Raw genomic sequence first — 25,859 nt, 5'->3', positions numbered from 1 at the left:
TATCACACGGTCTTTACTGATTTCTAAGTTTGTTTATTTATTTTGAGAGAGAGACAGAGTGCAAGCTGGTAAGGGGCAGAGAGAGAGGGAGACACAGAATCCGAAGCGGGCTCCGGGCTCCGAGCTGTCGGCACAGAGCCCGACCCATTGACCGTGAGATCATGACCAGAGCCGAAGTTGGATGCCCAACCAGCTGAGCCACCCAGGCACCACACATAGCCTTTCAAAAGAAGGAAATCCTGGGGCGCCTGGGTGGCTCAGTCGGAGAAGCGTCCCACTCTTGATCTCGGCTCAGGTCACGATCTCACGCTTCCTGAGATCGAGCCCCATGTCAGGCTCTGCGCTGGCAGTGCGGAACCTGCTTGAGATTCTCTCTCTCTCTCTCTCTCTCTCTCTCTCTCTCTCTGCCTGTACCCTACTCTCTCTCTCAAAATGAATAAATAAACATTTAAAAAAAAAAAAAAAAAGAAGGAAATCCTGTCACACTACAATGTGGATGGACCTCAAGGACATCACGTTAAGCAAAATAAGCCAGTTAACAAAAGAACAAATATTGTATGACACTACTCATATGAAGTATCTGAGGTAGTCCACATCACAGAAACAGAGGGAGAACGGTGGTTTACCAAAGGCTAGGGAGAGGAAGGAAGGAGAATTAGCAGGTAAAGAGTCAGTTTGGCAAGATGGAAAAAGTTCCAGGGATTCACTGCACAACAATGTGAATATCCACGACACTACCAAACTCTATACTTAAAATGACAGCACTTCAGAGACAGTGAATTTAGTGTTACGTGCTTTTTAACCACAACTTAAAAGAAAAAAGTAAGAAGAGGCTCTATTAAACCAGGCCAGGAAACACATTCACATTCCTGATGCAACAGGCATGTCTCAGAATCACATTCATTCCGGTCTTTTCGTTGGCATTTCCAGTGTTTGGCTGAGAGGAGGGTCATTAGCCACCAATGCACAGGATGGTGTAAGCCAAACGCACCCCCTCCCCCACCCCGAGCTGACTCCCCAGTTCCCCCCAGCCCTCCAGTGGGCAGGAATGCTGCCCACAGTTTCTCACCGAAAGCAGTTTGGGTCATGAACAACACCTGCCTCTCTTACAAATGTGCAGAACGGGGAGCCCGGCCCCCTGAAGGGAAAGAAGCTGGCCTCTTGGCCTCTTGGGTTCTGTCGTAGTATAATTAGAACTTTTACTTGAGTGTCTCGCACAGCTTGGTTTTTAAAAATAAACACTGCTGACATGTCTCAAAAGGAAAAAAAAACTATATTCAGAGCTCTGATATTTTCAGGTAATAGCTCACTCCCCCTTCATTTTCCTCGGTGCTGGCTGACTAATTCGGTCTCTGTCATCTTTCAGGCTCCGGGACAAGGCAACAAAAAGTATTTGGAAATGAGGGGTAAGTTCCCCCAAAAAATCACCTCAGGCTTACCTTTTCCAGCTTGTCTTGGAGCTCCTGAATTTTGAGCTGTTGCTCAGCATTGATCTATAATTAAAATCCCGGGAAATAAAGCAAAAGGTAAATTGGCATTAACGTCTTGCTACATTTAGCGCAGTTCTATTTTCTGAAGGTTTCTCTGGGGTCTTTTTGTTCTGTTTTCCAGTGCCTACTAATGGAGAGGAAGACCAGTGGCCTATCAGAGAAGCCTTTGAATGTCCCAATGCAAACCTCCATGCTGACAATCTCCCTAGAACCAGCAACATACGTACGGCAAGAGAATTGAAGTTGCCGGTGCCTTAAGACTATAGAAATTTTCACGTGTGTTTTCCTACGAGTCTCGGTTTGTATGTTACTCTGATCGGGCATGATAAAAAATGAGGTGTCTTGTACCCCTCCTGGAACCATACCTAAGTTAAACATGCTTGCGCACAGATTGGCCATCAAAATAAACCTAGAAGAGAGTTCTCGGTCCATTGCAAAAGCATTCTTAACCAATGACTGGCCATGGAGAATAGCATTTAAAAGATTATCTACCAAAAATAGCAACACCAATAATGGAAAATACCTTCTCTAGTTTGGAATATTCTCCCACTTCAGGCTTCCCTTGATCCTTAGCCTGTAATTTAAGAGATAAAACATATTGGGAAATCTCAAGAGCCTTAAAGTCGTATAAAGACAACACCGCCTGCTGTACTTTCTACCAAGAAATAGAAATTATTTGGCCGTTTTCTGTGGCCAAATAATGATGATGATGATAAATAAGTTATCTTCTATAAATAAGGACCAGGAGCTTTGCAGAGTATTCCCTTATTCCCCAAACGTACACTGATTAAGCTAGTATTCCCTTTATTCTTGCAAAGACCATCCAGGAGTCTACCCCCCAAAACAGCCTTCTGGCAGGTGGCTGGCTACCTTCATCAGTTTATGCTGACATTCTGTGGCTTTCCGCTTGAACTCTTCAGCAGCGAGCCGAGACTCTCTCAACTCCGATTCATAGAGATCACTCCGTCTCCTCGCTGAAACGAGGTCCTCTTCCAGCTGATTCATCATTAACCTCATTTCTTCCACTTGAGCCTGGTACTCCTAAAGAGCAGGCAAGGGAAGAAGGACGAACTTTAGAACTCCTAAAAGAAAAGACAGGCAGTGAAGACACAAGACCACGGACCACGGAGGGAAGATGCACATTGAAGGCTGACTGGCAGAGACGAGACCTGGGGAAAAGGTGGACAGCGACAGGCAGAAGGGAGAGGTGTGGGGAGGGTGAGGAGGAAGCAAAGAACGTTCAATCCCTCAACTATTTTAACGTAGATCATGTATCATTAGTAACACCCTTTGGAACACATGTGCCTGTACCTAATAAGATCCTCTGAGCAAATAATACTGCACAAGTAGCACAGAACCTTAAGGCATCTGCAACACAGGAGAGCTGAAAGGGATGTTCTTTAAACCACCAGGATAAACTGCTTACATGTAGCTTTCCTCCAAGGGTAATCATTTATATAGATTTGTCCTTTAGAAGTCATGTGCTCCTAACACAATTAGATATGGTACTAGTTTTAAAAGTAACCTTTCAGGCTGCACAAGGGGATAATTGGAAATCTCCGTGGAAAGACTCTTGGAAGGTGAAACTCATCATGTCGGTTTCTCACCATTAATTTCTCTCGGCCCAAAACTGAATGATGAACTTAACGTTGCTCTTGAAATGCAAGTCACCCAGAAATCTGGAAGAGTCAGAAAGCACTGGCTCTGGTCAAAATAACTTGTGAGGACAACTCCGGAGAAAGAATTATCTTTTTCCCTTGAGCAAACCTCTAAAGTGATCCAAACAGCCTGACCTTTTCCAAAATTAATTTCTAAAATCAAAACAGAACATTTGAATTGGTTTTTCAAAAATTGGATTTACCAGGAGAAACGGGCAGTGGTTTTGAAAACTTTGGGGCGAAGTATGAAAATATTCTCTGTTAGCAAAACCAAAGCTTATGCATATTATGATTTGAATGAGAATGGAGCCAGTCAAAGGTGCCTTGAGGCAGGGGTAGGGATACAAAATGAAAAGAACAAGGAATTGAATCAAGACTATCTTTGATACCCACAATATACATCTCTAAGATCTGTTCTCCCAAGAAATAATTGAAGCGGTATCACTTGAACAAGGACATGTTAACCAGTAAAAATAATAATTGGTTTTTTCAGTAGCAGGGTAGAAAGCAAACCTTTCATCCCATTGTACCAAGCAATACCCCCAGATGCACATTAAAGCCGAGGTGATATTCTTGTGAAAATTGGATAGTTCCCGTGCAAGCACACCTCTCTGTATAACTGGAAAGGGAAAAAAAATGAGTCCAGAGTGGAGCATGGTCTCATTTCACTCCCTCCCACCCATAAGCATACTATTGTTGAAGGTCAAGCCCAGAAGTCACGGGGCACCAGGTTTTCTGGGTGATGCATACTAAGTGGGTGACACGGGTTATATAACCAAAGGTCTTCATAAGCTGCTCACAATTATCTGAACTGACAGAGTGGAACATGAACCGAATTATGTGAAATGATATATCCTTTATTTACATCTGTTACTTTCTAGACCCCTTGGTCAGAAATGCGCTATGACTTTTGAAAGGCTCTGGGCACCGTGCCTTCCTGCACCCCTTCCTCCATTAAAAAAAAAATGTATTAAAAACTATATTTTAGAGGCATCTGGGTGGCTCAGTCGGTTAAGCGTCTGACTTCGGCTCAGGTCGTGATCTCACGGTTCGTGAATTCGAGCCCCACTTCTGGCTCGCTGTTATCAGTCTGTCAGTGTGGAGCCCACTTCAAATCCTCTGTCCCCCTCTGCCTGCCCCTCTAACGTGCACCACTCTCTCAAAAATAAAACTTTTTTTTAAAAAAAAATCTGTATTTTACAACAGCATTCATATAAAGACAAAAACATTAATATTATCTATGAAAAAGTTCCTTTGACCTAAAAGCTCAACTTTTATCTTCTGATTAAAAAAAAAAAAAGGTAAACATTTTATGGGTCCCTAAAACTACTGTGGCCCTGCTCACAGGCACAAACACCAAGCTGTAGTGGAAGCAAAGTTCTGAGAGAAAATCTTGGGCATCTTTTATCCTCAAGCTCCTTTTTCTGTCTGGAACTTGTCAGTGAGAAGGGAATGTAATTTTCGTGCTTTGTCAAGAGCAAGGACAGAGAGTTGTTCCGTCCCCTCAACGTTTCTCTTTCCTGAGCTGTCAGCACCCAGGGGGAGGAAGGCAAGAATCAGACAACATCTCTATCAGTATTCTGAGCTCTTGGGGTACACAGCTTATTCCACCTCATCTGTTGAGCTGCTGTTATTATGCCGCCTATATCAAGGAAATCCTATAAATCCAACAGCTAACCAAATCCCTGCTTCAGGAAAAAGTCTGAGAGAAAAGAATCAGATCTGTTTCCAAGGAGAGAGAACAGCTGTATCTCAGCATGGGATGGATTGTAGGCCAGCGTTGAGTGGGGTCAAGATGGGGAACCATGGACAACGTTCAAGGTCCACACAAAGTAAGTCTTCTGAATGGAGCCTCAGATATCATAGGAAGATAGTATCAGACATAGTCCTATTCAGTCAGAAATCCCAAAACACCAGTGTCTTCTGTGTGACCCAGACTTCCACTTCCCTTCCTGAGGAAGGGCAAAGGGCATCAGTCATCTCTAGTAATGGTGCCTGAATCCAACTGTCATGTAAGGCTCTTAGGTGTTTTTGTTTTACACCAAATGCAAACACTCTACAGGGGGTAGCTAAGCAGAAGCAAAATGTTTAGAAAATAAAATAATAAATAGCTGTATGGAAATTAGCTTTTGAGAGAAACAGTGGGGAATAAATGCCAAATCTGGGAGGAATGGACATGCTGCAAACCAACTACTATGGGTCTGCTGAAGAGCAGGAAATGCTTGCTCCTGGACTGCAGACATCCCGGTCTCCCAAAACTCACTTTAATAGATCCATCTTCCGATGAGAAATAAAATCTGAAACTGAGAAGTTTTCTGTCCCCCCGCCCCCGCCCCGCCCCGCGGAACTTTTAGCAATCATTAAATCTAAACCTCCACATGTATGCCAACTGTGGTATGAATCATCAAAGACAGTTCTTTGAACTCAACCACCAGCATGTACCTTTTCAAAATGTCCTGATAATTCAGTTTCTATGGAATTCACGGACACCAGCTGCTCCCTCTGCTGGCCAAATGCAGCTTTCATTTCCCCAGGATGTCACCAAAAAGCAAATCTCCAAAACACATTGAACTAATGGGAGAAAAAGAATCCTATCTCTTGAAACTTTTAGGATGAAAAACTGTGTTGATAAAAGGGGCAATGAGTCAACTGTCAGAGCAGATTTTTCAAACTCTCTGTAACCTTCAAAATCTCTAAGATTAGTATTGGTGTTCAGAACAGATTGCAACATTTCCTTTGCAGGTTATTTATAACATCTTTATCAAGCAGGAGGATATTAACTAACCACTTTAAAATATTAAGGTGATAAAGAGATCATGCCAACAAAGTCCCCAAGACAATCATTCCATCTTTAAAGAAGAGTTAATGGATCGAATGATTTGCAGGAGTCTCCTGTATTAGCAAGTTTGTGCCACCCAGAGACGAAAATGGTCATTGCCATCACTGCTTCCATTAGGTTTCCTGAAATGAATGAGAGTTGCCTGGCAGCTGATAATTCAGCTCTCCAATTGCTCAGTGCCATCTCTTCATTAAAGTTTCTATTTACAGTTTCTTCAAAGGACAGAAAAATCCATGCTAAAAAGGAAACAATGAGGCGAAGTAAAAATGAACCATCTAAAAAGAAAACCCTTTTAGAAAGGAAAAGAGAGAGAGAGAGAGAGTAAGCTTTTTAAACATCTTGACTCTCTTTTCTGAACACTCAGGGGATGGCTTCTGCACTCAGATTCCCCGCGTTAATTCTGACTCGGCTTTCGCTGCTCAAACTCTTCTTCTATATCTTTATAGACGCTACGACTTATCCTGTCTTTTCCCAAAAATTTAAAGTGCATCTGAGAAGCTATGTAAAAGTATTTCATTTTTTTGGTGGTCTAAAGCAGAGATGGGCAAACTTTTTCTCTAAAAAGCCAGACAGTCAGCCATCTCTGCTTTGTAGGCCATATGGTCTTTGTCACCACTACCCACCCCTGCCATTGTAGTGTGATAAGCAGCCATGGACACCACATAAATGAATGGGCACGCCTGTGTTCCAATAAAACTTTGTTTATGGATGCTGAACCAAGCACCCACATAATTTTCCATATAATTTTCACATGTCTTGAAATATTCTTCTTTTCTTTTCTTTTTCCCCCCCTAACCAGTTAAAAATGCAAAAATCAATCTGAGCGTGTGGCCATGGAAAACAGGTGGTGAGCCAGATTCGCCCCATAGGCCGCAGTTTGGCCACCTTTGTTCTAAACCTACACCTTTAAGTGAAATGAGTAGCCAGGACGGGGTGCAGACCTCAAAAGGAGCTAGAACACGCGCTCCACCATTTACATAAACCATGGAGAATCTAGTTTTCAAATGACCTACATAGCTCTCTCTCCTCCTCCCAACCCCCGCTTCCCTCTCTCCACCCTCCCCCCACCCGCCACCCGCCCAAACACGCCGCTCTTGGAATCAGAGGTCCGAGGTGCAGCCCTGCTCCCCAGCATCAGGTCATACCTGCTCTTTGATTTCCTGGAGCTTCCGGCTCTGCTCTCTGATGTCATGGAGAAGCTGAAGCGCTTTGTCATCCTCCTGGGACACCTCCATCCGTGCTTGCTCCAAACTTCGCTTTAAGCTCTAAGGAAAGCAAAAATTTTAATAGGGATGCCCTGTGGTGCCTGCTCTGTTTGAAAAGATTCATTAAGGGAGCTGCAAGCTGCTTCGCGGACACCAAGACGGTTTCGGGTGACGGAGCAAAGTTGACAACTTCCAGTTGGCTGCTGGCTCCGGTTTTCATCCTGTAAAAACCCCTTGGTTCAAGAATCATCATCTCAACCTTGTGACCTCGTGGGTCCAGCCTGAAACTTCATCACAACCTGCCTCCTACAGCCATCTACCTGTCCTACCAGATACTTACTTGTACGTTCAGGACTAAAAACCAATGAGGTCCCTTAGCCTTTTGTTAAACCACCATGGGGACAGCTACAGAGTCTTTTCTGGAATATCAGTTATTAGAGGGCTCTCCGGTATAGGTCCCTCTTTCAAAGCAGCAAGGACTTCCTTCTTCCCTAGTTGTCATTTAAGACTCCAAGAAGTCTATTTCCACCTCCTGGCTTACGTCTCCTGGACACCTTTCATCCATAAGGTTCCCTCAATGCTTCAGTGGCACTGAAATACATATCTGAAATACAACTTCACCCACCACTGAAAGGCAGCCAAATCTGGAATGGAAACATAGCAGTTATTCTTAATCAGCCACGTTCTATAGATTTCCTTCTCCCTTGTGAAAAAAACTTGAAAAATGTGGGATTCAACTTCTTAAGACTGTTTAATTGGCCACATTAAAAAAAACACCTGAATGAAAAATTTAACGAGACAATGGAGAAGACAGTCTACTCTTGTGAAGGAAAGGAGAAAAAAAAAAAAAAAGTCACATGGTAAATAATGACAGAGGGTCTGGGTTTTTACAGGCTGAGTCTTCTTGTTGCTACACTGGTTCTAGGCGATGGAAAACTGATCTTGGGCGGATTTGTTTATTTAAGAGTTGGGTTCCTGAGGCTGATCGTGTTGGACAGGATATAGACCAGAGAGGTTGGGATGGGAGGTGTTAGGACCCTCTGTAGCTCACTGCGGTGACAACTATGACAGTATCCAGGCTCCACAGCCTACCTGGACTCCTGGAGCCCAGTCTCGCTGTTCGGGGACCTCCCGCCTGGCTCACTGCCAATCACACACCTTGCCTTTGAATACTCCCTCTCTCTCTACTGTCTGCCATTGGCTGTGATGTGCCTCATGAAGCCGTCATGAAACAGGATGAGACACACACGACAGGAAGTGCCACCTCCGAGGGAAGGGGACTTTGGGGAAGGCTCACACTGCATTCTGTGATGTAGGTAGCAAGGTCCTGCTCCAGGAGGGATCTCTGAGTCTCAGAGGCCTTCAGCTCCACCTCCTTCTGACTAAGCACAGCCTCCACCTCTGACACTCTCCGATGTAACCGGGTCATTTCCTGCTCCATCTGAAACAGACACATCGACAGGTTAAAAGGGCCCGTGGAGGTTCGTCAGGAGCAATCAAATCTCAAGCAGCCGCCGAAACCACCTGGTGGTCTGGGCTGGCGTTAATTCGCCAAAGGTTGGGAAGGAGATACCATCGCTTCTTCGCCCGGGAGTGCACAGTTCTTCGTAAGGACAGTCACCAATGCTAAGTCACTCCTCTCATCCAAGACTCGGTTCACACTTGGTCACTTCTCTAGCCCAGTGAGCAGGGAAGCCACAATCATCATTTTTCACCTGTATGCTTTTTGGGTTTAGTTTGGCTTTCTGCACACGTCACTTTAATTTTATCCCAAATCCATCTTGATCCCCCCCATCTCCTTGCAAAGATCTAGAGGACAAATCCAGGACAGGGCAAGGAGATATGTATTCGTCTGCACTCTTAGGAGTCCCAGGCAAGCAGTGGGTTTTATGAGCTTCCAGAGAGCTGCCCCTAGGCAGGAACAGTGAGCGTTAAGAGACGTTGAGCATAGTCAACACAGTGGCCGCAGTTACATAAGCAGGAGTTTTAAAGGACTAAGAAGAGAGACTTCGCATCACTCAAAGCGGATGGGATGCATCTCGGCCACAGGTGAGGACCCACGCCACCTGCCGGAAGAAGCAGACATCTGGCTGGGTCATGCTGAGGAACGGGCCGTTTTAAATCCAGGGCCTCCTCTGGTTAAGATTTAAAGGATTTACGGCAACGTCAAGGCCTGAATTCATCTCCCTCTGAGCTGCTGGAGGCGAGACTTCAGCGAGGGAGGGAGCGCCTCGCCCGCTGGGTATGGATCAGGTGGCTCAGCGCCAGCAGCGGCCCCAGGCGGATCCCTTGGCATAGATTGACGGGAGGATCCTGGAGCAAGGAGGGAGGCCGGCTGCGGAAATAAATACCTTGTGGCACTTGTCCTGGGAGTCTTGCAGCTCTTTGCTTTTGATGAGAAGTTTCTTTTCCATGGAGCTAGTCTTGGCAGGGGAGTCCAGACTTGACACAACAGACCTAGATACGAAAACCAGCGTTAAGGTGGCCAGCAGATGGTTCTGAAAAAGCCGCTTTCAGAAACTGCGGCAGAGAGGACAGACCTGCCGGAGTTCTGTGGCCGTCAACAGAGCTGGCTTGAGAAGCTTCTGATGACATCAAGGCCACGAGGCACAGAGCTGGACAGAAGCAAAAACTCTGGAGGCAGACAGACCTGGGTGTAAACTCAGTCGCCACTGACCTGGGGCAATGATTCAGCCTCTCTGAGCCTTGGTTGCCATCTATGAACAGATAGGCACTCTGCACCTGCTCTGTTCCACAAACTGTTCCAGGTCCTGGAACAGCTGTGAACAAGATGCACAAGGCCCCTGCCCTCCTGGAGCTGACATTCACAGAGGGCAGACAGACAAACACACACACACACAAAGGTTACAGATGATGTCAAAGAAGGAGACGGGTGATATGGTACGAGAGAGGAAATGGGGTCAGCGGGCCTGGTCTAAGCAAAGGTGACCAGGGAGGGCCTCTCTGAGTGGTGACATCTGATCTGGGGCCTGATGGGTAAGGAGGTGCCAGCCACCAATTCTCTGGAAAGAAGCAAGCTCCAGGAAGGGGGAAAATGGATGCAAAGGCCCTGAGGCAAGAGTGAGCTAACACAGCATGTGCCTAACAAACGTCATTAGTAACTGTGCTGATCAAATTACTGGCTCTTGTATCCCCAAGCTAGCCAGTTTGGTTCTGTTTCATTTTGTAAAAGCAGCTAATGCATATTACGGTGGGCCCGCCCCCACCACGCCCACGTCCCGATCCCGGGAACTTGTGGATCTGTTACCAGACGTGGCAAAAAGGGACTTTGCAATGGGATTAAGTTAAGGATTCTGAGATGGAGGAGATTATCTTGGATTTACTGGGCAGATGCAACATTATCACAAGGGTCCTTTGAAAACCAAAGCAGAGGAGGAAGGGGATGTGACAACAGAAGTAGGGTCGCAGTCAGAGAGACTGAAGATGCTACACTGCTAGCTTTGAAGGTGGAGGAAGGGGCCTCGAGCCACAAAGAATCTGGGCGGCCTCTAGAAGCCAGGAAAGGCAAGGAAACAGATTCTCTCCGAGAGGCTCTGAAGAGTATAGCCTTGTCTGCACCCTGATCTCAGCCCAGCAAAACCCATCTTGGATTCCTGGTCTCCAGAAGTGTAAGGTGATAAATTTGTGCTATTTTATGCCACTTATTTGTGGCGACTTCTTACAGCAGCAACAGGAAACCGGAACACTTCCTGAGCACGGACTACCCACGTGGCTCTGGGTCTAACGCTAGATATGTCTTGACTCTTTCTTCTCTATAGTTCTATGAGGCAGATACGATTTATTATCCCCATTCTATACATGGGGAGGCTGCCAATTAATAAATGGCTCCTGTTGGTCTTCACAGAGAGCTGGAGTGAGTGTGGAGGTTGACTGATGCATCCGACAGAATTCCCAGGGTGAGATCACAAAGCAGGGCAGCATGACCTCCCGAGAGAGGGGTAGAAGGAGGCCCTCTCCACAAAAAGGAGGCACTCACCCACATGTGGACATGTACCTCACACACACTGCCACATCCCTAGAAGCCGTTAGTCATGGGCGGAGAGGATACCCATCACCCAGGGCGGCTGCCCACAGTGGTCAGCACCCTGGACAAGAACACCAGGACCGGTGAAGGGCAGGGCCCAGGGAACAGAAAGGCTCTTGTGCTCAGACAGACGTGCGCAGAGCCCACCGCTGCCCCACACACCCATCTTTGTCGCTTTGGTAACAGACCCGCAGGAGCGGTGGGTTGGTGAGCATTCACTTCTTACCAGCAGGTGAAAGTTCTGCTTTCTGATGCCCAAACTACTTCCCGATCAATATCACGTCCATTTCCTGCGGCAACTCAGACCTTTCACCCTGGCCCAGTGGCAAGGGCTGACATGACAGCGCTGGCTCACTGGACCCCAGGGACAGCTCCCTACATGTGCACTGTAGGGCAGCAAAGTGAATTGACACCCAGAGTCATGCTGCTCTATTCAAAATCTGACTCTGCCACTCACTGAGCCTCAGTCTCCCCATCTGTATAATGGGGATAACTCTCAACCTACTTTAAAGAGTTCGTGTGAGATTAAATGAGCTTATCTCATGGCACAGTGTCTGGCACATTACAAGGGTTCAGTAAATGTCAACCATTACTATTATCATTACCATTTTTATCATCACTACCCATGCAATAGTGTAAATAGCACATGCCTCGCAGGTCTAAAACAGTTGCTTGAAATAGTAAAACTCAGGGGGCTGAAAGTGCTCTGTGCTATTATTCACATTAAAACAAATATTGATTATTCACAAAAATGGGCAAGAGGGATTGAAATCCCAAAATAAATCTTCCTTTTTGTTTTAATGTTTATTTATTGTTGAGAGAGAGACAGAGAGAGAGAGAAAGAGAGAGAGAGAGAGCGCACGCGCAAGCTGGTGAGGGGAGATAGAGAGGGAGACACAGAATCCAAAGCAGGCTCCAGGCTCTGGGCTGTCAGCACAGAGCCCGAGGCAGGTCTCAAACTCACAAACCGCAAGATCATGACCCGGGCCAAAGTTGGACGCTTGACTGACTAAGCCACCCAGGTGCCCCAGAAATAAATCTTTTTTTTGTTTTATTTTATTTTTTTTTAAGTTTGAGAGAGAGAGCGCAATAGGGGGAGGGGGAGAGACAGATTGAGAGAATCCCAAGTAGGCTCCATGCTGTCAGCACAGTGCTCAACACGGGGCTTGAACATGACCTGAGCCGAAACCAAGAGTTGGACACTTAACCAATGGAGCCACCCAGACACCCCCAGAAATAAATCTTTTTTCAGATATTACTTTTGGCTAAAAATTTTAATCAAGTTCTGCAGCTCTCACTAGCCTATTTTCCACCTAAAATCTAGCCAAAACACACACACACACACACACACACAGTTTTTCTTTTCAATCTGAGATGAAATGGGTTGCTTGGTGTGGCCTTGGGTTGTCTTTGCTACTTCCTTTATTCCTGACATCACTCTGGTGGGTAGGCTAGAGAAGACCCAAACCACCTGAGGGAGGGATGGTCCATAGACGGGGTCCTTGGTCCTTTAGTATTCAGGAGGTACTCACATGTCACTCAGTTACACACTGACCTGGGGCAGGGATGACAGATGAGGTCACAACTATCTGCACCTGAGCACAGAACCAGCCCCTTTTAGAAGAACCAAGACAGGGGGTGTGGGATCTTGGGGTGGGAAGTGGCCCCAAAACTTCGATGACACGTGGAGGACAGGATCCAGCTGTGTTCAATGTTTAAAGTGCGCTGCTGTGGGGACAAAAGCCGATTGCTTATTCACCACCCCCCGCTCCAAAAAAAGTGTTTCTAGGTCACTCATTAATGGGGCCAAGAATCCAGGGGACGTGCGCCCCCCACCCACCTGCACTCACAGGAGACAGCGAGACGCCCTCCTTGTCCCTGAGGCCCAACTCCCTCCTTCTATTTTGATAGCTGTTTTGATGCTTGACAAATGTTCACTGTTTAGAAGTTCTAAGTACAGCAATTAAGAGCTCTTCAGAAGCAAAGTGCTAAAGAAAATCTTTTTTTTTTTTTTTTTTTTTTTTAAGAATAAATAAAAATCACACCTAAAAAAAGCTACGGTAAGAATGCTGATTCTGAACCCAACTTGTACCAATAATCCCACAGCAGGAATGTGATTGGAGGACAAGGCTGGGGGTGGAGGGCAGAAAGGTCAACACAGCTTTCTGGAACTTCCCTGGTCTTCAACCAGTCTGCACATTAGAATCATGTGGAAAGCTTTTATAAAGTACCGATGTCGGCATGCCTGGGTGGATCAGTCAGTTAAGCGTCCGACTTTGGCTCAGGTCATGATCTCGCAGTTCACAAGTTCAAGCCCCCTGTCGGGCTATGTGCTGACAGCTCAGAGCCTGGAGCCTGCTTCTGAGTCTGTGCCTCCCTCTCTCTCTGCCCCTCCCCCGCTCACATTCTGTCTCTCTCCCTGAAATAAACATAAATAAATAAAAAATTTAAAAAATAAAGTACCGACGTAGGATAGTAGAAATACTCCATGTGATACCACTATAATGGTGGATACATGTCGTTACACATTTGTCCAAGCCCACAAAATGCACACCACTAAGAGTGAACCCTAAGGTAAACCATGGACTTTGGGTGATGGTGACATGTCAGTGTAGATTCATCAACTGTAAAAAGAGCACCCCTCTTGGTGTGGGATGTTGATGATGAGGGACACTGTGCATATTTGGGGGCAGGGGGTAAATGGGAAATCTCTGTACCTCTTGTTAACATTGTTGTGAACCTAAACTTGCTCTTAAAAAAATAGTCTTTAAAAAACAAAAACAAAAACAAAAAAAAACCCTGATGTCCAGGGCCCAACCAGACCAATTAAGCCAGAGACTAACTGGGAGTAGGGCCTGGGCAGCACTTTTGTCAAGCTCTCCTGTGATTCTAATGTACAGAGAGGATTGAGAATCATGATGCTAATTAATAAGAATGGACCTGTGATTTAGGGTCTAGGTTTTTAAGACTCATAGTATGACTGTCCCCAACAACTGGCTCCAGGTGGCATTTTTGGCCAGGCCATTTCGTATTGGTGCCTTTTGGTCACTCTTTGAGTGGGAACACAGTTTTGAAGTTAATCATGGTGGGCTATCAATTTCAAAACAATGTACAGATTTCAGACACTGATTTAAGACTATTCCTACCCCCATTTTTAATAAGTCAACTGCAATATACCATTTCCATGAATTACTTCTGTAAAAGAAATATACTAGAGACAAGTATGGCTCAACATATTTGTATTCTATTTCTTTTTCACGTAGACACCTAGTTAAGAAAGTCAGAAGTCCTGCCCTCAAACAACTAACACTGTAGGAGAGAGAATTAATGTCACTATTTGTCATCACTAATAGTGCTCATTTATTGAGCACTTAACTATGCATCAGACACTAGATACTTTACAGATTACCTCACTGAACTCACTCAACAATCCAAAGAGGTGGGCATTGTCATCCCATGGCAATGAGGCAAAGGAATAGCTGACCCTATGGCCTCTATGTGCTCCTAGCCCATCAGGATGATGTGGGCACAGGTGTGGTGCAGGAGAGCTGGGTTTTGGTTCAAAGTTGGGCTCTGGAACCCAACAGCCATGGGTTCAAATCCCAACTCCGCTACTACTCGGCTGGACAGCCCCGGACAAACCCAAGAAAAGCAACCTGAGAAAACAGCTGCATAGACCCTGAGAGCTCACAGAAGAAAGGGAAATGGATCACTCAGGGAAGGTAACATCTATCCGTGACTGGCTGTGTGCAATCCTGGGAAGGCAAATCCAAGGCTGAGCCCAGGACAGTCCGGGTGCCCAAGAACATCCATTCAGGTTAGACCACAGCCACCCCCCAAAACAGCTCAACGCACACACAAAAGCAACTCTTCCTCCCTTGTTTGGCAGCTCAGGGGGGTAATTACATAGGAGACAGTACAGACGTTAGAGGCCCGGGCTGGTTCATGCTCCGGGCTCGATGAGATGCAGTACAATGAGGATGCTAATAAAAGAACATGCAGCCTGCCCACACATTGCTTGCCTACTCCTCCTGGCCACATCTCGGATACACAGCCAGTTATACCCATGGAGAGAAAAGGCACTTCTGAGCAGCGGGTGCACGCAGCCACCCACCCACACGCAGCAGTGCTGTCTCTTCAAACATGAAGCCAAGTTTGGGTTTTCCTCTTTTTTCCAGCTTCTATTTTCTAGAAAAATTTACTCTGAAATCAACATCTCGTCCTGATATACACATCTGCTTTATAATTATAGAGGCACAAAGAGTATTAGCAGAGGTAATGGTGTATGACACACAGAGGGAAGGTCGGGCTTGGTCGTTTCTGCTGCAGCAAAAAGAATATTTTCTTAAAATGTGTTAGATGTGACCTAAAAATTGCTTTCCATGTAACTTGAACATTTAAGTACCAATGATAAAAAGAAGTTTTCCTGATGTCTATAATAATCCACAGAACTCAAAAAAAATGCCTTAATACGCTACCAAGAGAATGCTTCATATCAAAAGAAAATACAATCTGTACTTCCATCGTAAAGAAAGTATATGTATTAAGTACTCTCTCATCACTGCTGTAATAATTAAGGTCATGCATAAGCATCAAGCCATCCATTTATTCGCTTAAGAATAGGATCCTAAGACCATAGAAGATGCCACCAGATCACTGAGAGCATAGATCACAAATCACAGATATTCTTGAGATAACCAAGAATGGATACTTGAGTCTAAACCGAGGGGATTCAAAATTAGCTCAGCTGAGGGCCCTACCTTAATTGTGGCCAACAGCACTAAAAATACATGCAACTGCAAGATGTAATATGGTGCAAAAAATAAAACACTCATCAGCATTCTGTTCCAAAAATATATTGGCTTTTAAGATTGAGCATTCTGAAATTTATGAACTAACTTTATAAGCCCATTTCAAAATACACAAGCAGTGTCCGTCATGAACACTTGGAAATATTAAAAATATTGTTCTACTAAAGTTTCAGAGTCTAGCTGGCTTTGGGGCGCTCCCACCAACCCACACACATCACATATGCATACACACACACACACACACACACACACACACACACACACACACACCAGAGCAGTGGTCTCCAGTTGGATTAGAGCATTTGCTTTGGAATGATTAATAGGTAACTCAAGAATCATTTACGGGGCGCCTGGGTGGCTCAGTCGGTTAAGCGTCCGACTTCAGCTCAGGTCACGATCTCACGTTTGTGGCTTTGAGCCCCACGTTGGGCTTTGTGCTGACAGCTCAGAGCCCAGAGCCCGCTTCGGATTCTGTGTCTCCCTCTCTCTCTGCCCCTCCCCCACTGGCACTCTGTCCCTCTCTCTCTCAAAAAAATAAAAAAAAAAAACATAAAAAAAGAATCATTTATTAAAAATCACATTATTAATGAAAGTGTAGACTCGTGATTTCCAATACAGTCTCCACCTCTAAGCCAGTGCTAGCTCTGTGGGTCACCGTCACTGGCAGACTTCCACCTCCTCCCTGGATGGCTGCAGTGACCTAACCAACCTCCTCGAGTCCAATTCTTGTTGCCCTTCCATCCACCACACAGCGGTCAATGAGAACCACATCTACCATGTCCCTACTCCAAACCCAAACCTGAAGACCTGTCTTGCCTCAACTCTGACCCCACTCCCCATGCATCCCGAAGCTCCAACTACCCCACTGGGCTCTGTGCTCACTGGATGCCCACAGGCTAGTCCCGGCCTCAGGCACCAGCATGGTCATAGAACCCCTATCCCGGGTTCTAATTTCTTCACAGCCCTCACCATCATCTGAAAATCTTTTATGAACTTATTTATCCTCTGTCTCCCCCAACAGAATGCTAGCTTCTTGAGAGCAAGGACCTTGTCTGTCAGTTACGCCATAAGCCCTAGAACATATTTGTGGAGGGAACCAATGCGTGAATGAAGGGTATGCCAAATATTCCTGTGCACCAGACAGCCTCAGTTTAAAGGTTACAGTGGCCAAGGGAATCCAAACAAGTCCACCGAATTAACGCTGGCACGATAAAGCTTTCTGGCCCTCGCTCGGGAGATGCCCAGACACGCTGGTTCTAGGACAGCAGTGTCACGATGACACACACACTGTCCCCTCCAGGGGACACTCAAACACTGGAGGGGGCGGGGAGTGCATGACACCCAGGTTGGGCACAGCACCAAGTTCCAGACTCCACGGGAAACCGGATCCAACCAGAAGCCTTGAGCACGTTTTAGGGAAGGAACCGGTTTAGCCAACACATCATGGACTCCATTCAGAGTAAAAAAAATTGGATGGAGATATTAGGACATCTGTCAGGCACCCCACGTGGAGCCTGATTCTCTCAATGGGCAGAAACCAGCAAGATGTCTTTATAAACTCAAGCAGGGAAGAAAGGAGAATTGAAAGTATTCCTAGGCCCATCCTCATCCCCAAAATAACAAGACTACAAAATGGACACTCGCTCCGCTCCAGGTGCTAACGCTACATGCTTTGTGTGTTCCTAGCAGGTGGGCGCTGTAACAACTCCCACTTTATATACCTAAGGGGACTGATGCTGGGAGAATTTAAATGGCCTCATTCACACAGGTGGTGAGCGGCAGAGGCTAGAACCCACATCTACCTGATTCCAAAGCCCGGACTTCTAATGAGTGTACCACAGTCTGTCCCCCGAAATAAAGAATATTTATGTCAACTCTAAAGTTAAACGTGGGAAAAGTTGGCCATTCTCTGCCACACGCAAGGTGTGAACTTTAGTAAGTGACCCAAGCTCCATGAGCAGTATCTGTATCTGTAAAAGATTGGGTGGCTGAGATTAAACGAGAATGTTTGTCAAGCACTTGGAATAGTGTGTGGCGCAGTGAATTCTCAGTCAGATCCACTTTCTCACCTTTATTATTAGGCTAGCCTGCAGGTCCCGCATAATCCAGGGAAATCATGAGTGTTAGAGGCAGAAGAGCGCAGTGGTTCTGGAGGCAGCCAGCTATGGGTCTACGTCTTAGATGTGTTACTACCTGCAAGACCTCAGGAAAAGACCTTACCCCGGCGGAGCCTCAGTGTCCTCATCTGTAAAATGGGGATCACACCTGCTACCTCACAGAGTCATGGCAAGACTGTGAAGACTTTGTGAGCTAATGCATGTAAATGCATTCAGCATAGCTCCGGGCACACAAGAAGTGCTCCATAGAGGACAGCATCCATTAGCACTTGTATAAACTGTGCAGAAGGAATTGGCATAATCCCTGGCTACTTTAGTGTAATTCAATTTGAAAAATGTTCTTTGAAGACCTTCCAAGGGCAAGGCACTTTTTCAGGCAAAAGGTGGAAGACATGGTCCCTGTCCTCAATGAGCACTGAGCAATGTGACCAGGCACAGGGGACAAGAAGGAGGTACGAATGAAAAAGGAAGGCTGGGGGTCTTGGCATACCAGGCTTGAATACCAAGTTCTGGAGTGGCCATTAATTCTGTGCACACTGTGATGCCACTGAAGGTCTAAGCAGGAGAATGACATCATCCAACTTGTGCTTTGGAAGAATTCCATCCTCTGTGAAGAATGGATCAGATCTGGGAAAACTGGAGGCAGAGGAATCAGTTAGGAGACTACTGCAATAGTCCAAGCAAAATTCCATGAGGGGTGACGGTAAGGACAGAAAGACGGGCACAGATCCAAGTATCATCCTAGAGGTGTAACTTAGAGGACTTGGCAAATGATGGGCTGGTGGGGGAGATGGAACAGATCTCTTGTCTACAAGGCTAGAAAAAGTGGTAGTTTCTCAAATGAAATGAGAAAACCAAAACTGGCACCTACTGGCTTACTGAGTGAGCACACAAGTCTGTCTGTGTTGGGAGGGAACAGAGTACAGGGATGTTGAGAAACTGGTAGAACGTCCTGGCAATAATGAACACAGGACATTCTGGGAGGAAGGCCACGGGGAAAGAAGAGTGTAAGTCAAGGAACCGAATGAGATCAGCAAGAACGGGCTAAAAAGGTTAACTGAGGATGGAACTTGAGACAGTGCAACATTTCAAGGACCTGGAACAGACGATGACAGCCAAGAAGCAGTGAGATTGGCAGTCAGAGAGGTAGGAGGGAAACCCGAGTTTCCACGACGCAGAAGTGAAGCCGGCAGAAAGTTTCAAGACACGTGCGGTAACTGACGATATCGTGTGGCACGGTGGGGATCACTGGCTTTGGTGGTTGAGTGCAATCCATGGCTTCTCAGGTAGTAATTCCGTAAGGTTGTAGAGACTGGAAAAGAGGCACAGAGTGCAGGCTACTCTTCCAGGAAGCTGGTCAGAGAAAGGAAGGTGACAGAGGTCAGGAGACAAAAGACAAGGAAAACAGAGAGAACGGAGAGAAATTCACTTAGGCGACGGAAAAAGTGCCAAACTGGCGCAGAGCTTGGGAACACACAGCACCATTTAGTCAATTACTGTCTTCTTAAGGGATCCGAGGCAACCATGCAAATTAGCATGTGTAGGCCAGCAAAAAACGCACTTGACAGATCTTTTGGAGTCTAATCTTCAGGATTGGGCTAGGCTCGTTTGGATTACATTTCCTAAAGGTATCTTTAAGACAAACAAGAAGGCGGCAGAATGGTCCTGCCAGGCCCGCGAGGCAAGCACGCACAGTCTAAATAGAGAACAGAATAAGGCAAGTAGAACAAGATGTGCTTGACTAAAGGAAAGAAGAAATGGAGTGAGTGAGAGGACAGAACCCAACTCAACAAACAGAGGTGAACATCAGGTATCCGGTCTGGATGACAGTGGAATAGAAACACCACAGGGCACTTGAGGGCAGGAACCACGGGCAGGAGCTAGTTACGGTTTTTGAAACTGGGGAAGCACAGAGGATGCACACCTTTGTGTACCAGAGCGCATTCTGTTATTGTCGCTATTTTTTTTTGTTTTTTTAATCAAAACACAGACGAGGCTCTTTGCAAGGGATCTGGAGGTAGCACACACAATAACAAACAGCCCCGGGCCGGATGTGGAAAGGAAGATAGTTTTTAAGGGAAGACTCCCCACCATCCTAAGTATTTCAGTAAAAAGGAAGTAGGACTGTTTGGAGCATTCAGGCCATCTTCCCCTGGAATAAGCCATCGCCAAGATAAATGACAGAAGGTGGCTGAAAGTACAAAACATAGATTTGCATAGACATGGATCACAGAGTCACCAATAAATTGAAAGCTGCAGCCACAAAAATGATTTGGACCGATTCACCAAATGCTTATTGAACATCTTGTATATGATCGGCCTGAAGACATGGTGGAGAGCAAGGTCAATGCAATTCCCTGTGAATTGCTTACACTCAAGCAAAGAAGAACTTTCAGGGAGAGAGTATATCTGCATGCATTTATGTACACACACACACACACACACACACACACACCAGGGAAGAGTCTTGAAATGAGAGGAAGAAGAAATTAAAAAAAAAAAAAAAAATCCAAGAGCTACGTAGTCTACCTACTCAAAAAATTTGCAGAGATTGAAAACAAAATCCAGCAATTAGTCTGCTTGCCAGCTCTCATTCTGCCCTGACTCCAACCCCATTGCCCATATCATTCCCCACACTGGGCCTCCACTTCCGACAAGCACGTAAACCTGGGGACCCCACACAAATCTCCTAATTTCTCCTTTGGGCAGCATTGATACTTGGCAGCACAGCACAGTGGCTAAGAGACTCTGGAGCTGCCACATTATCTGGGTTCAACTTCCACCTGAGCACCTCAGAGCTGCCTGACCTTGGGGTAAATCGCTTAATCTCTCCGTGCCTCAGTTTCCTTACATGTAAAATGGGAATGATGACAGATCCTTCCTTGTAGGCCATCGTGCAGTTTAAATGAATTAATCTGTGTAAAATGCTTAAAATAGAGCCTGTAACAGAGTTGGTGCCCTATAAGGACAAGCTGTTGTTACCACTTGACCCACTTGAAATGTTCTCTACATTTCTCTCCCCTCACCCAAATCCACTGGTTTAAAAAGTCAGATATTTTACATCCCATTAGTGGGTTCACACGCTCAGTTTCCAACACAGGCATTTACTGAGGATCTACCATGTCCTGTGCTCCAGGAGAACTGGGATCAATCAGACCCAGTCCTGCTCTTGAGATCACAGTCAACTTGGGGAAACGGACAGACGTTCCAATGAAGATCATTACCGTAACTTGGCAAGAACTATGAACTGGCATTACCCATTAAGCGTCTCCCACAATGGAGGCTGCCCTCCTCTCTTGACTCCTAAAGCAGTCAGGTATCCCATCTGTACCATGATATTCTGCAGGAAAGGTGTTTGCTCTGTGTCCCCTGGACTATTTCACACATATGTGCCTTGACTTGTTCAACTTGATAGAAAGGAAACCATTCTGGGACTGGGCCTCCTAATTCTGTCCCCCAGTCCACTCCATCCCCACAACTACCTCTTACCTACAGGTATCTGGCAAATGCATATTAACCTGTGGTTGGTTAGGATGTTTAAGCTTCTCTAGCATTAAACTTCCAGGGCCTGGGAAGCTGGGTTTCTGCTCTGGCATGACCAGACTACTTAATATTGCTGAGTTCCTTCCATATCCTCTCAGTATAAATAGGACACTATGCATCTACAGACTAACAAATTAGTAATAACAAAAATAATAGTAAATGTTTACTGAGACTTTTTCATGTTCCAAGTACTAGATCAAGTGCTTCTGTGTTTCACATAATCCTCCCGAAAGCCCTAAGACAAAGGGAACATTATTACTCTACCTTTGCTGTAGAGGAAACAGACATGCAAAGAGGTCCCGATGGAGCAAGGAAGAGGCACCAAAACCTGGTTCTCTGAAAATCTGGGAAGGTAATGGTGGGAAGCCATTTCTCGTTCCTCTAAGCGTTTAGATGGCTGGCACCAAAATGAAACTTCAGATCACCCAAAAGGAAAGTAAAGAGCCCAGAGCCAAAAGGAAGCGAGAGCCCCTTCCTAAAAACAGCCTATTCAGGCACTGGCATCCCACAGATTTCAGCCTCCCTGACATCTCTTTGCTCCTCTAAGATTTCAAAGTTCTCCAAAAGCATCAAACCAGCATGTGTACAACTAGCACAAAATATAAAACCAACTGGCTTTTTCCTTCTAGAGTTTATACTGAAGGTTTGAAGAAATGCACTGTTTCAGCAAATGAGGCAGTATTTCAGATCTAGGAGGAAGAAGGGATCTAAAGACATATACCCCATGCTGACAAGGGAGGGAGGGAGAACTGGGATGCATTTTATTTTTAAACCTTTAACATATATCTTTAACATATTGTAAAATTCAAGCAAACAGAGGCTCAGAGAAACATCCAAGCATTCAGAGCTTGGGGATGTGACTTGGGTTATCGTCAGTTAAAAAGAAAAAGAGGCACGAGGACAGACACTCCCTCACTCTCCAGCACCAGTTTCGCCAGAATCCCACCCCAGAGACAACCAAAACTAATCCTGTGGAACCTCTCCTGCTCCCTCCACTCAAGCTGCGAGGAACGCCCACGATCCCTCAGACACAGAACGCTGAGATCAAGATTCTTGCTAAGTCTAAAATAATGATGCACTCAATGCCTGGCTTAAAAACTGTCTGTGGTCCCAGAAAAGGATCCTAAAAAGCGACCAACGATCACAGCAATTAAAACCACTCTCACCACCAGAGTCTCCATGAAAACTCCTCATTCATTCAGCTCCTCCTCTGAACATTTCATGCAATTCACCAGTAACAGATCTGGGGTCAATTTACCCAGCCTCCACACAGCAGCATCTGCTATTTCCCCGGTGGTGTGAAGAGTGAGTAGCGGCACAGGTAATCCCTGTGTGTAAATAAAAACCTGTGACGCTGAAAACAGGGGTGGGGAGAAGGAGGAACTCGGGAAGAAACAGCAGGTCCCTGGTGGCAGTGGTGGGACCCCCAGAAAATGCCTCCTCCCACCTCTCAGTGTATTTGTATATATGTCCCCAGCACTGCAGGAGCTTCTAATTAATTTCATCACTGCCTCTTTTATGGAATTTCCACATAATGATAATGTGATCTGTCCAGGGTCACCTACACCCAACAGGTGGAGCGAACTCCTAAAATGATGCTATGGGTTTCACCCATAGGGCTGCCCGCGGCAAGAAGAGCCCAATCCAACAGCGAGATCACACTAAAAGACACGAGATGAAAGAAAATCTTTCTGATTCCAACCCCAAACTGCCACGGAAAAGACATTAAAGTTCCCCAAAGACAGGAATACTCCAACCCCATCTTCCAGATGAGACATACACGAATTCATGTGCAGGCACTTTTTTTTTTCTTTTTTTCTTTTTTAGGAGAATCTTATTAAGCATTCTGTTGGGGCATGAACAGAAGCTCGTCTTATGCTCTAGAGATGTACCGTGAACTATCAAAGGTGAAATAGCCGATCTTCAAATACAATGAGCAGAAGAAACGTGATTGGGGGGGGTGGGGGGATCGGGGGGGGAAGAATCATGAGCAAATTAAACCAACAAATATTTATCGAGTGCCTGGGCCTGGAGACTGAGATGTCCCTGTCAGAGAGCTCCCTTAACTGAGCTCTCCATGAGAAGCAGATGCAAATTCAGGCTTCCAGAACCATATGCCATTAATCACACACCGCTTCAGATTAATTGCAATGCCTAAGATCTCCCACATCATTCTGCCCTTTTGCCCCCAAAATCGAATTCCCTCAAGTCCTCCCTAATCTTTCAGATCACTAGTACCCCAAGCAAGCTTTCACCATGAGCCAGCCAGCCCACTGCTAACCAGAACTAGAACTCTCCCCACATCTCCCTCCAGCCCGATCTGTGACCTTCAGCGTGCCGCGTGCGTCGACGTTAAGCTGCCCCCCAGCCACACGTTCTTTACCATCAGGCCTCCACCTCTGCCCTGCTCTTCAGATGCCCTGCTGGGCTATTTCAAATCCATCTGATGGCACATTCAACAGCTAGTGAGCTCTCTGCCTCTCCTCCTACCATCCAGATTGTTTTGGGGCTGCAGAGCAAATTAGTCGGAAAGGCACGGCCAACGCCACCAAAATCTAACCCCAAATATTTAGCCGGCCCCCCGGGGAAGGAGGAAAGTAGGACCATGGCGGCATCTTTCAACATAAAAATCTCTCTCCAATTGAATCACAACCCACAACCCTATTTCATATCGAGTGCCCAATTCTCCACAATGGTCTGAGATCTTTTGAGGAACGTTAGTGTCAAAATAGCACCCATGGGGAGACACCATCCAAGAACCAACACATGCTTTCAAATCGATATCTTAACTACAAGCACAACAAATCAGGAATGGATGCTGCCAGGGAGAAAATCAAATTCTGCTCGTCTCCTAAGTGGGCAGCAACTAATTACCTAACATTACCCCAAGAGCCTCCAAGTGAGAAAGCCAGGGCATCGGGGGAATAGCACAGCTAGTCCAAAACCTTCCCGAGGAACTCGTGCCTCTGAACGCAGAATGTCATCGGATCACAGAACGAGGCAAGACACTGAGCTCTGACATCCACAGAAGCTACTGAATTTGAGAGAAATTCCAGGAGGCTGGGAGCCAGGACCCTACGGTCCTGAGTGCAGCGTTAATGCGTTTTTCACGAGCTTTTTCAAGAACGGAGAAGAGACCTATCATGTCAAGAGGTTTACAGTGATGTTTATACTTCCATTTTCTAGTCTCTTGGTTTGTTTGGTTTTTTCCCCTAAGAACCCCAATTTCTGTGAATCAATGACTCGGCGACATCATACTCCCTCCTGGTGGCTCACGGTAACGGGGCTCTCTCTGGTAACCAGCGCTCCGCCAGCTCAAAAAGGCTCAGCTGCCAGATCCCTGATCTTGCAGCAGACTTCGAGCGGAGCCGAGCACCATCTATCTGTTAGAGCTTGGGTACAGCCACTTGCAGCTCAGCTAAGCCATCATAAACCTTTAGCTTATGAGATCTCGCTCAATACAGCCAAGACAGCAACCTCCACCCACCCACCTGAGAGGGAGACGGATGAACAGAAGGATAAATAGACGGACAGCTCACTTGAACCCTGCACGTTTCTCCTTCCACCAAGCATTTGCACTGCTAGGTAATCCCCCACTATTTCCTCTCCTCTAAAGAAGACCAAACACTGAAAAACTAACCCAAAGTACCCAATTGACAATTATGATGCTAGGGAGAGGAAGAGGGACCTGAAACACAGCAAAATGAGAATATGAACATTCTGCCCCACCAAAGCCCAGACAGGTAAACTGCTCCTCCAATGCAGGCTGATTAACAGCTTCCCTTCACTGCACTCCCCCCACCCCGCCACCTCCCCACCACCACCTTTGCATCAGTGCAGGTCCTCAGAAAGTCAAATTTTCACTTACTCAGATCTACCAAGAATTCCCAGTGCCTTGCTATACGAAAACCCCACAAACGGCAGTTCTTCGCCCGAGAAACCGGAGAGGTTCAGCTGGCGCGGAGAGGATGAAACCCACGAATTCTTCTCTGGTTCATCAAAATTGGAGGTGTCATCATCAGACTTGAGGGTGGGAACGAAGGGGGGAGGAGCTGGTTAAAGGAAAACAAGAAGAGGGGGAGAGGAAAATTCAGACGGATTCGACACTGTTGCGGAGAAAATCGTCTTACTCCTTCAGCGGCTCCCGATGG

The 25,859-nt window shown here is 46.1% G+C and overlaps 1 protein-coding gene across 11 annotated transcripts in view; it reads right to left on the bottom strand.

Annotated features, from left to right (window-relative positions):
• CIT (citron rho-interacting serine/threonine kinase) overlaps window positions 1–25,859 on the bottom strand; it is a 164,019-nt gene that overhangs the window by 76,237 nt on the left and 61,923 nt on the right. For 9 of the 11 annotated variants that reach the window (XM_058691127.1, XM_058691126.1, XM_058691129.1 and 6 more), the window contains 7 exons: window positions 25,577–25,760; window positions 9,544–9,649; window positions 8,490–8,633; window positions 7,133–7,252; window positions 2,361–2,531; window positions 2,014–2,064; window positions 1,440–1,493 (listed from right to left, as the gene is read on the bottom strand). In XM_058691127.1, coding sequence (XP_058547110.1) covers window positions 1,440–1,493; window positions 2,014–2,064; window positions 2,361–2,531; window positions 7,133–7,252; window positions 8,490–8,633; window positions 9,544–9,649; window positions 25,577–25,760 — 830 coding nt within the window. Of the gene's footprint in view, window positions 1–1,439; window positions 1,494–2,013; window positions 2,065–2,360; window positions 2,532–7,132; window positions 7,253–8,489; window positions 8,634–8,765; window positions 9,455–9,543; window positions 9,650–18,655; window positions 18,783–25,576; window positions 25,761–25,859 lie in introns of those variants that run through there. The other 2 variants (XM_058691133.1, XM_058691136.1) reach the window with 2 other exon arrangements.

The sequence above is a fragment of the Neofelis nebulosa genome, chromosome 11, assembly GCF_028018385.1.
Source record: "Neofelis nebulosa isolate mNeoNeb1 chromosome 11, mNeoNeb1.pri, whole genome shotgun sequence".
In the NCBI taxonomy this organism is placed as follows: Eukaryota; Metazoa; Chordata; class Mammalia; order Carnivora; family Felidae; genus Neofelis; species Neofelis nebulosa.
This window is presented reverse-complemented; position numbering and strand designations above follow the sequence as displayed.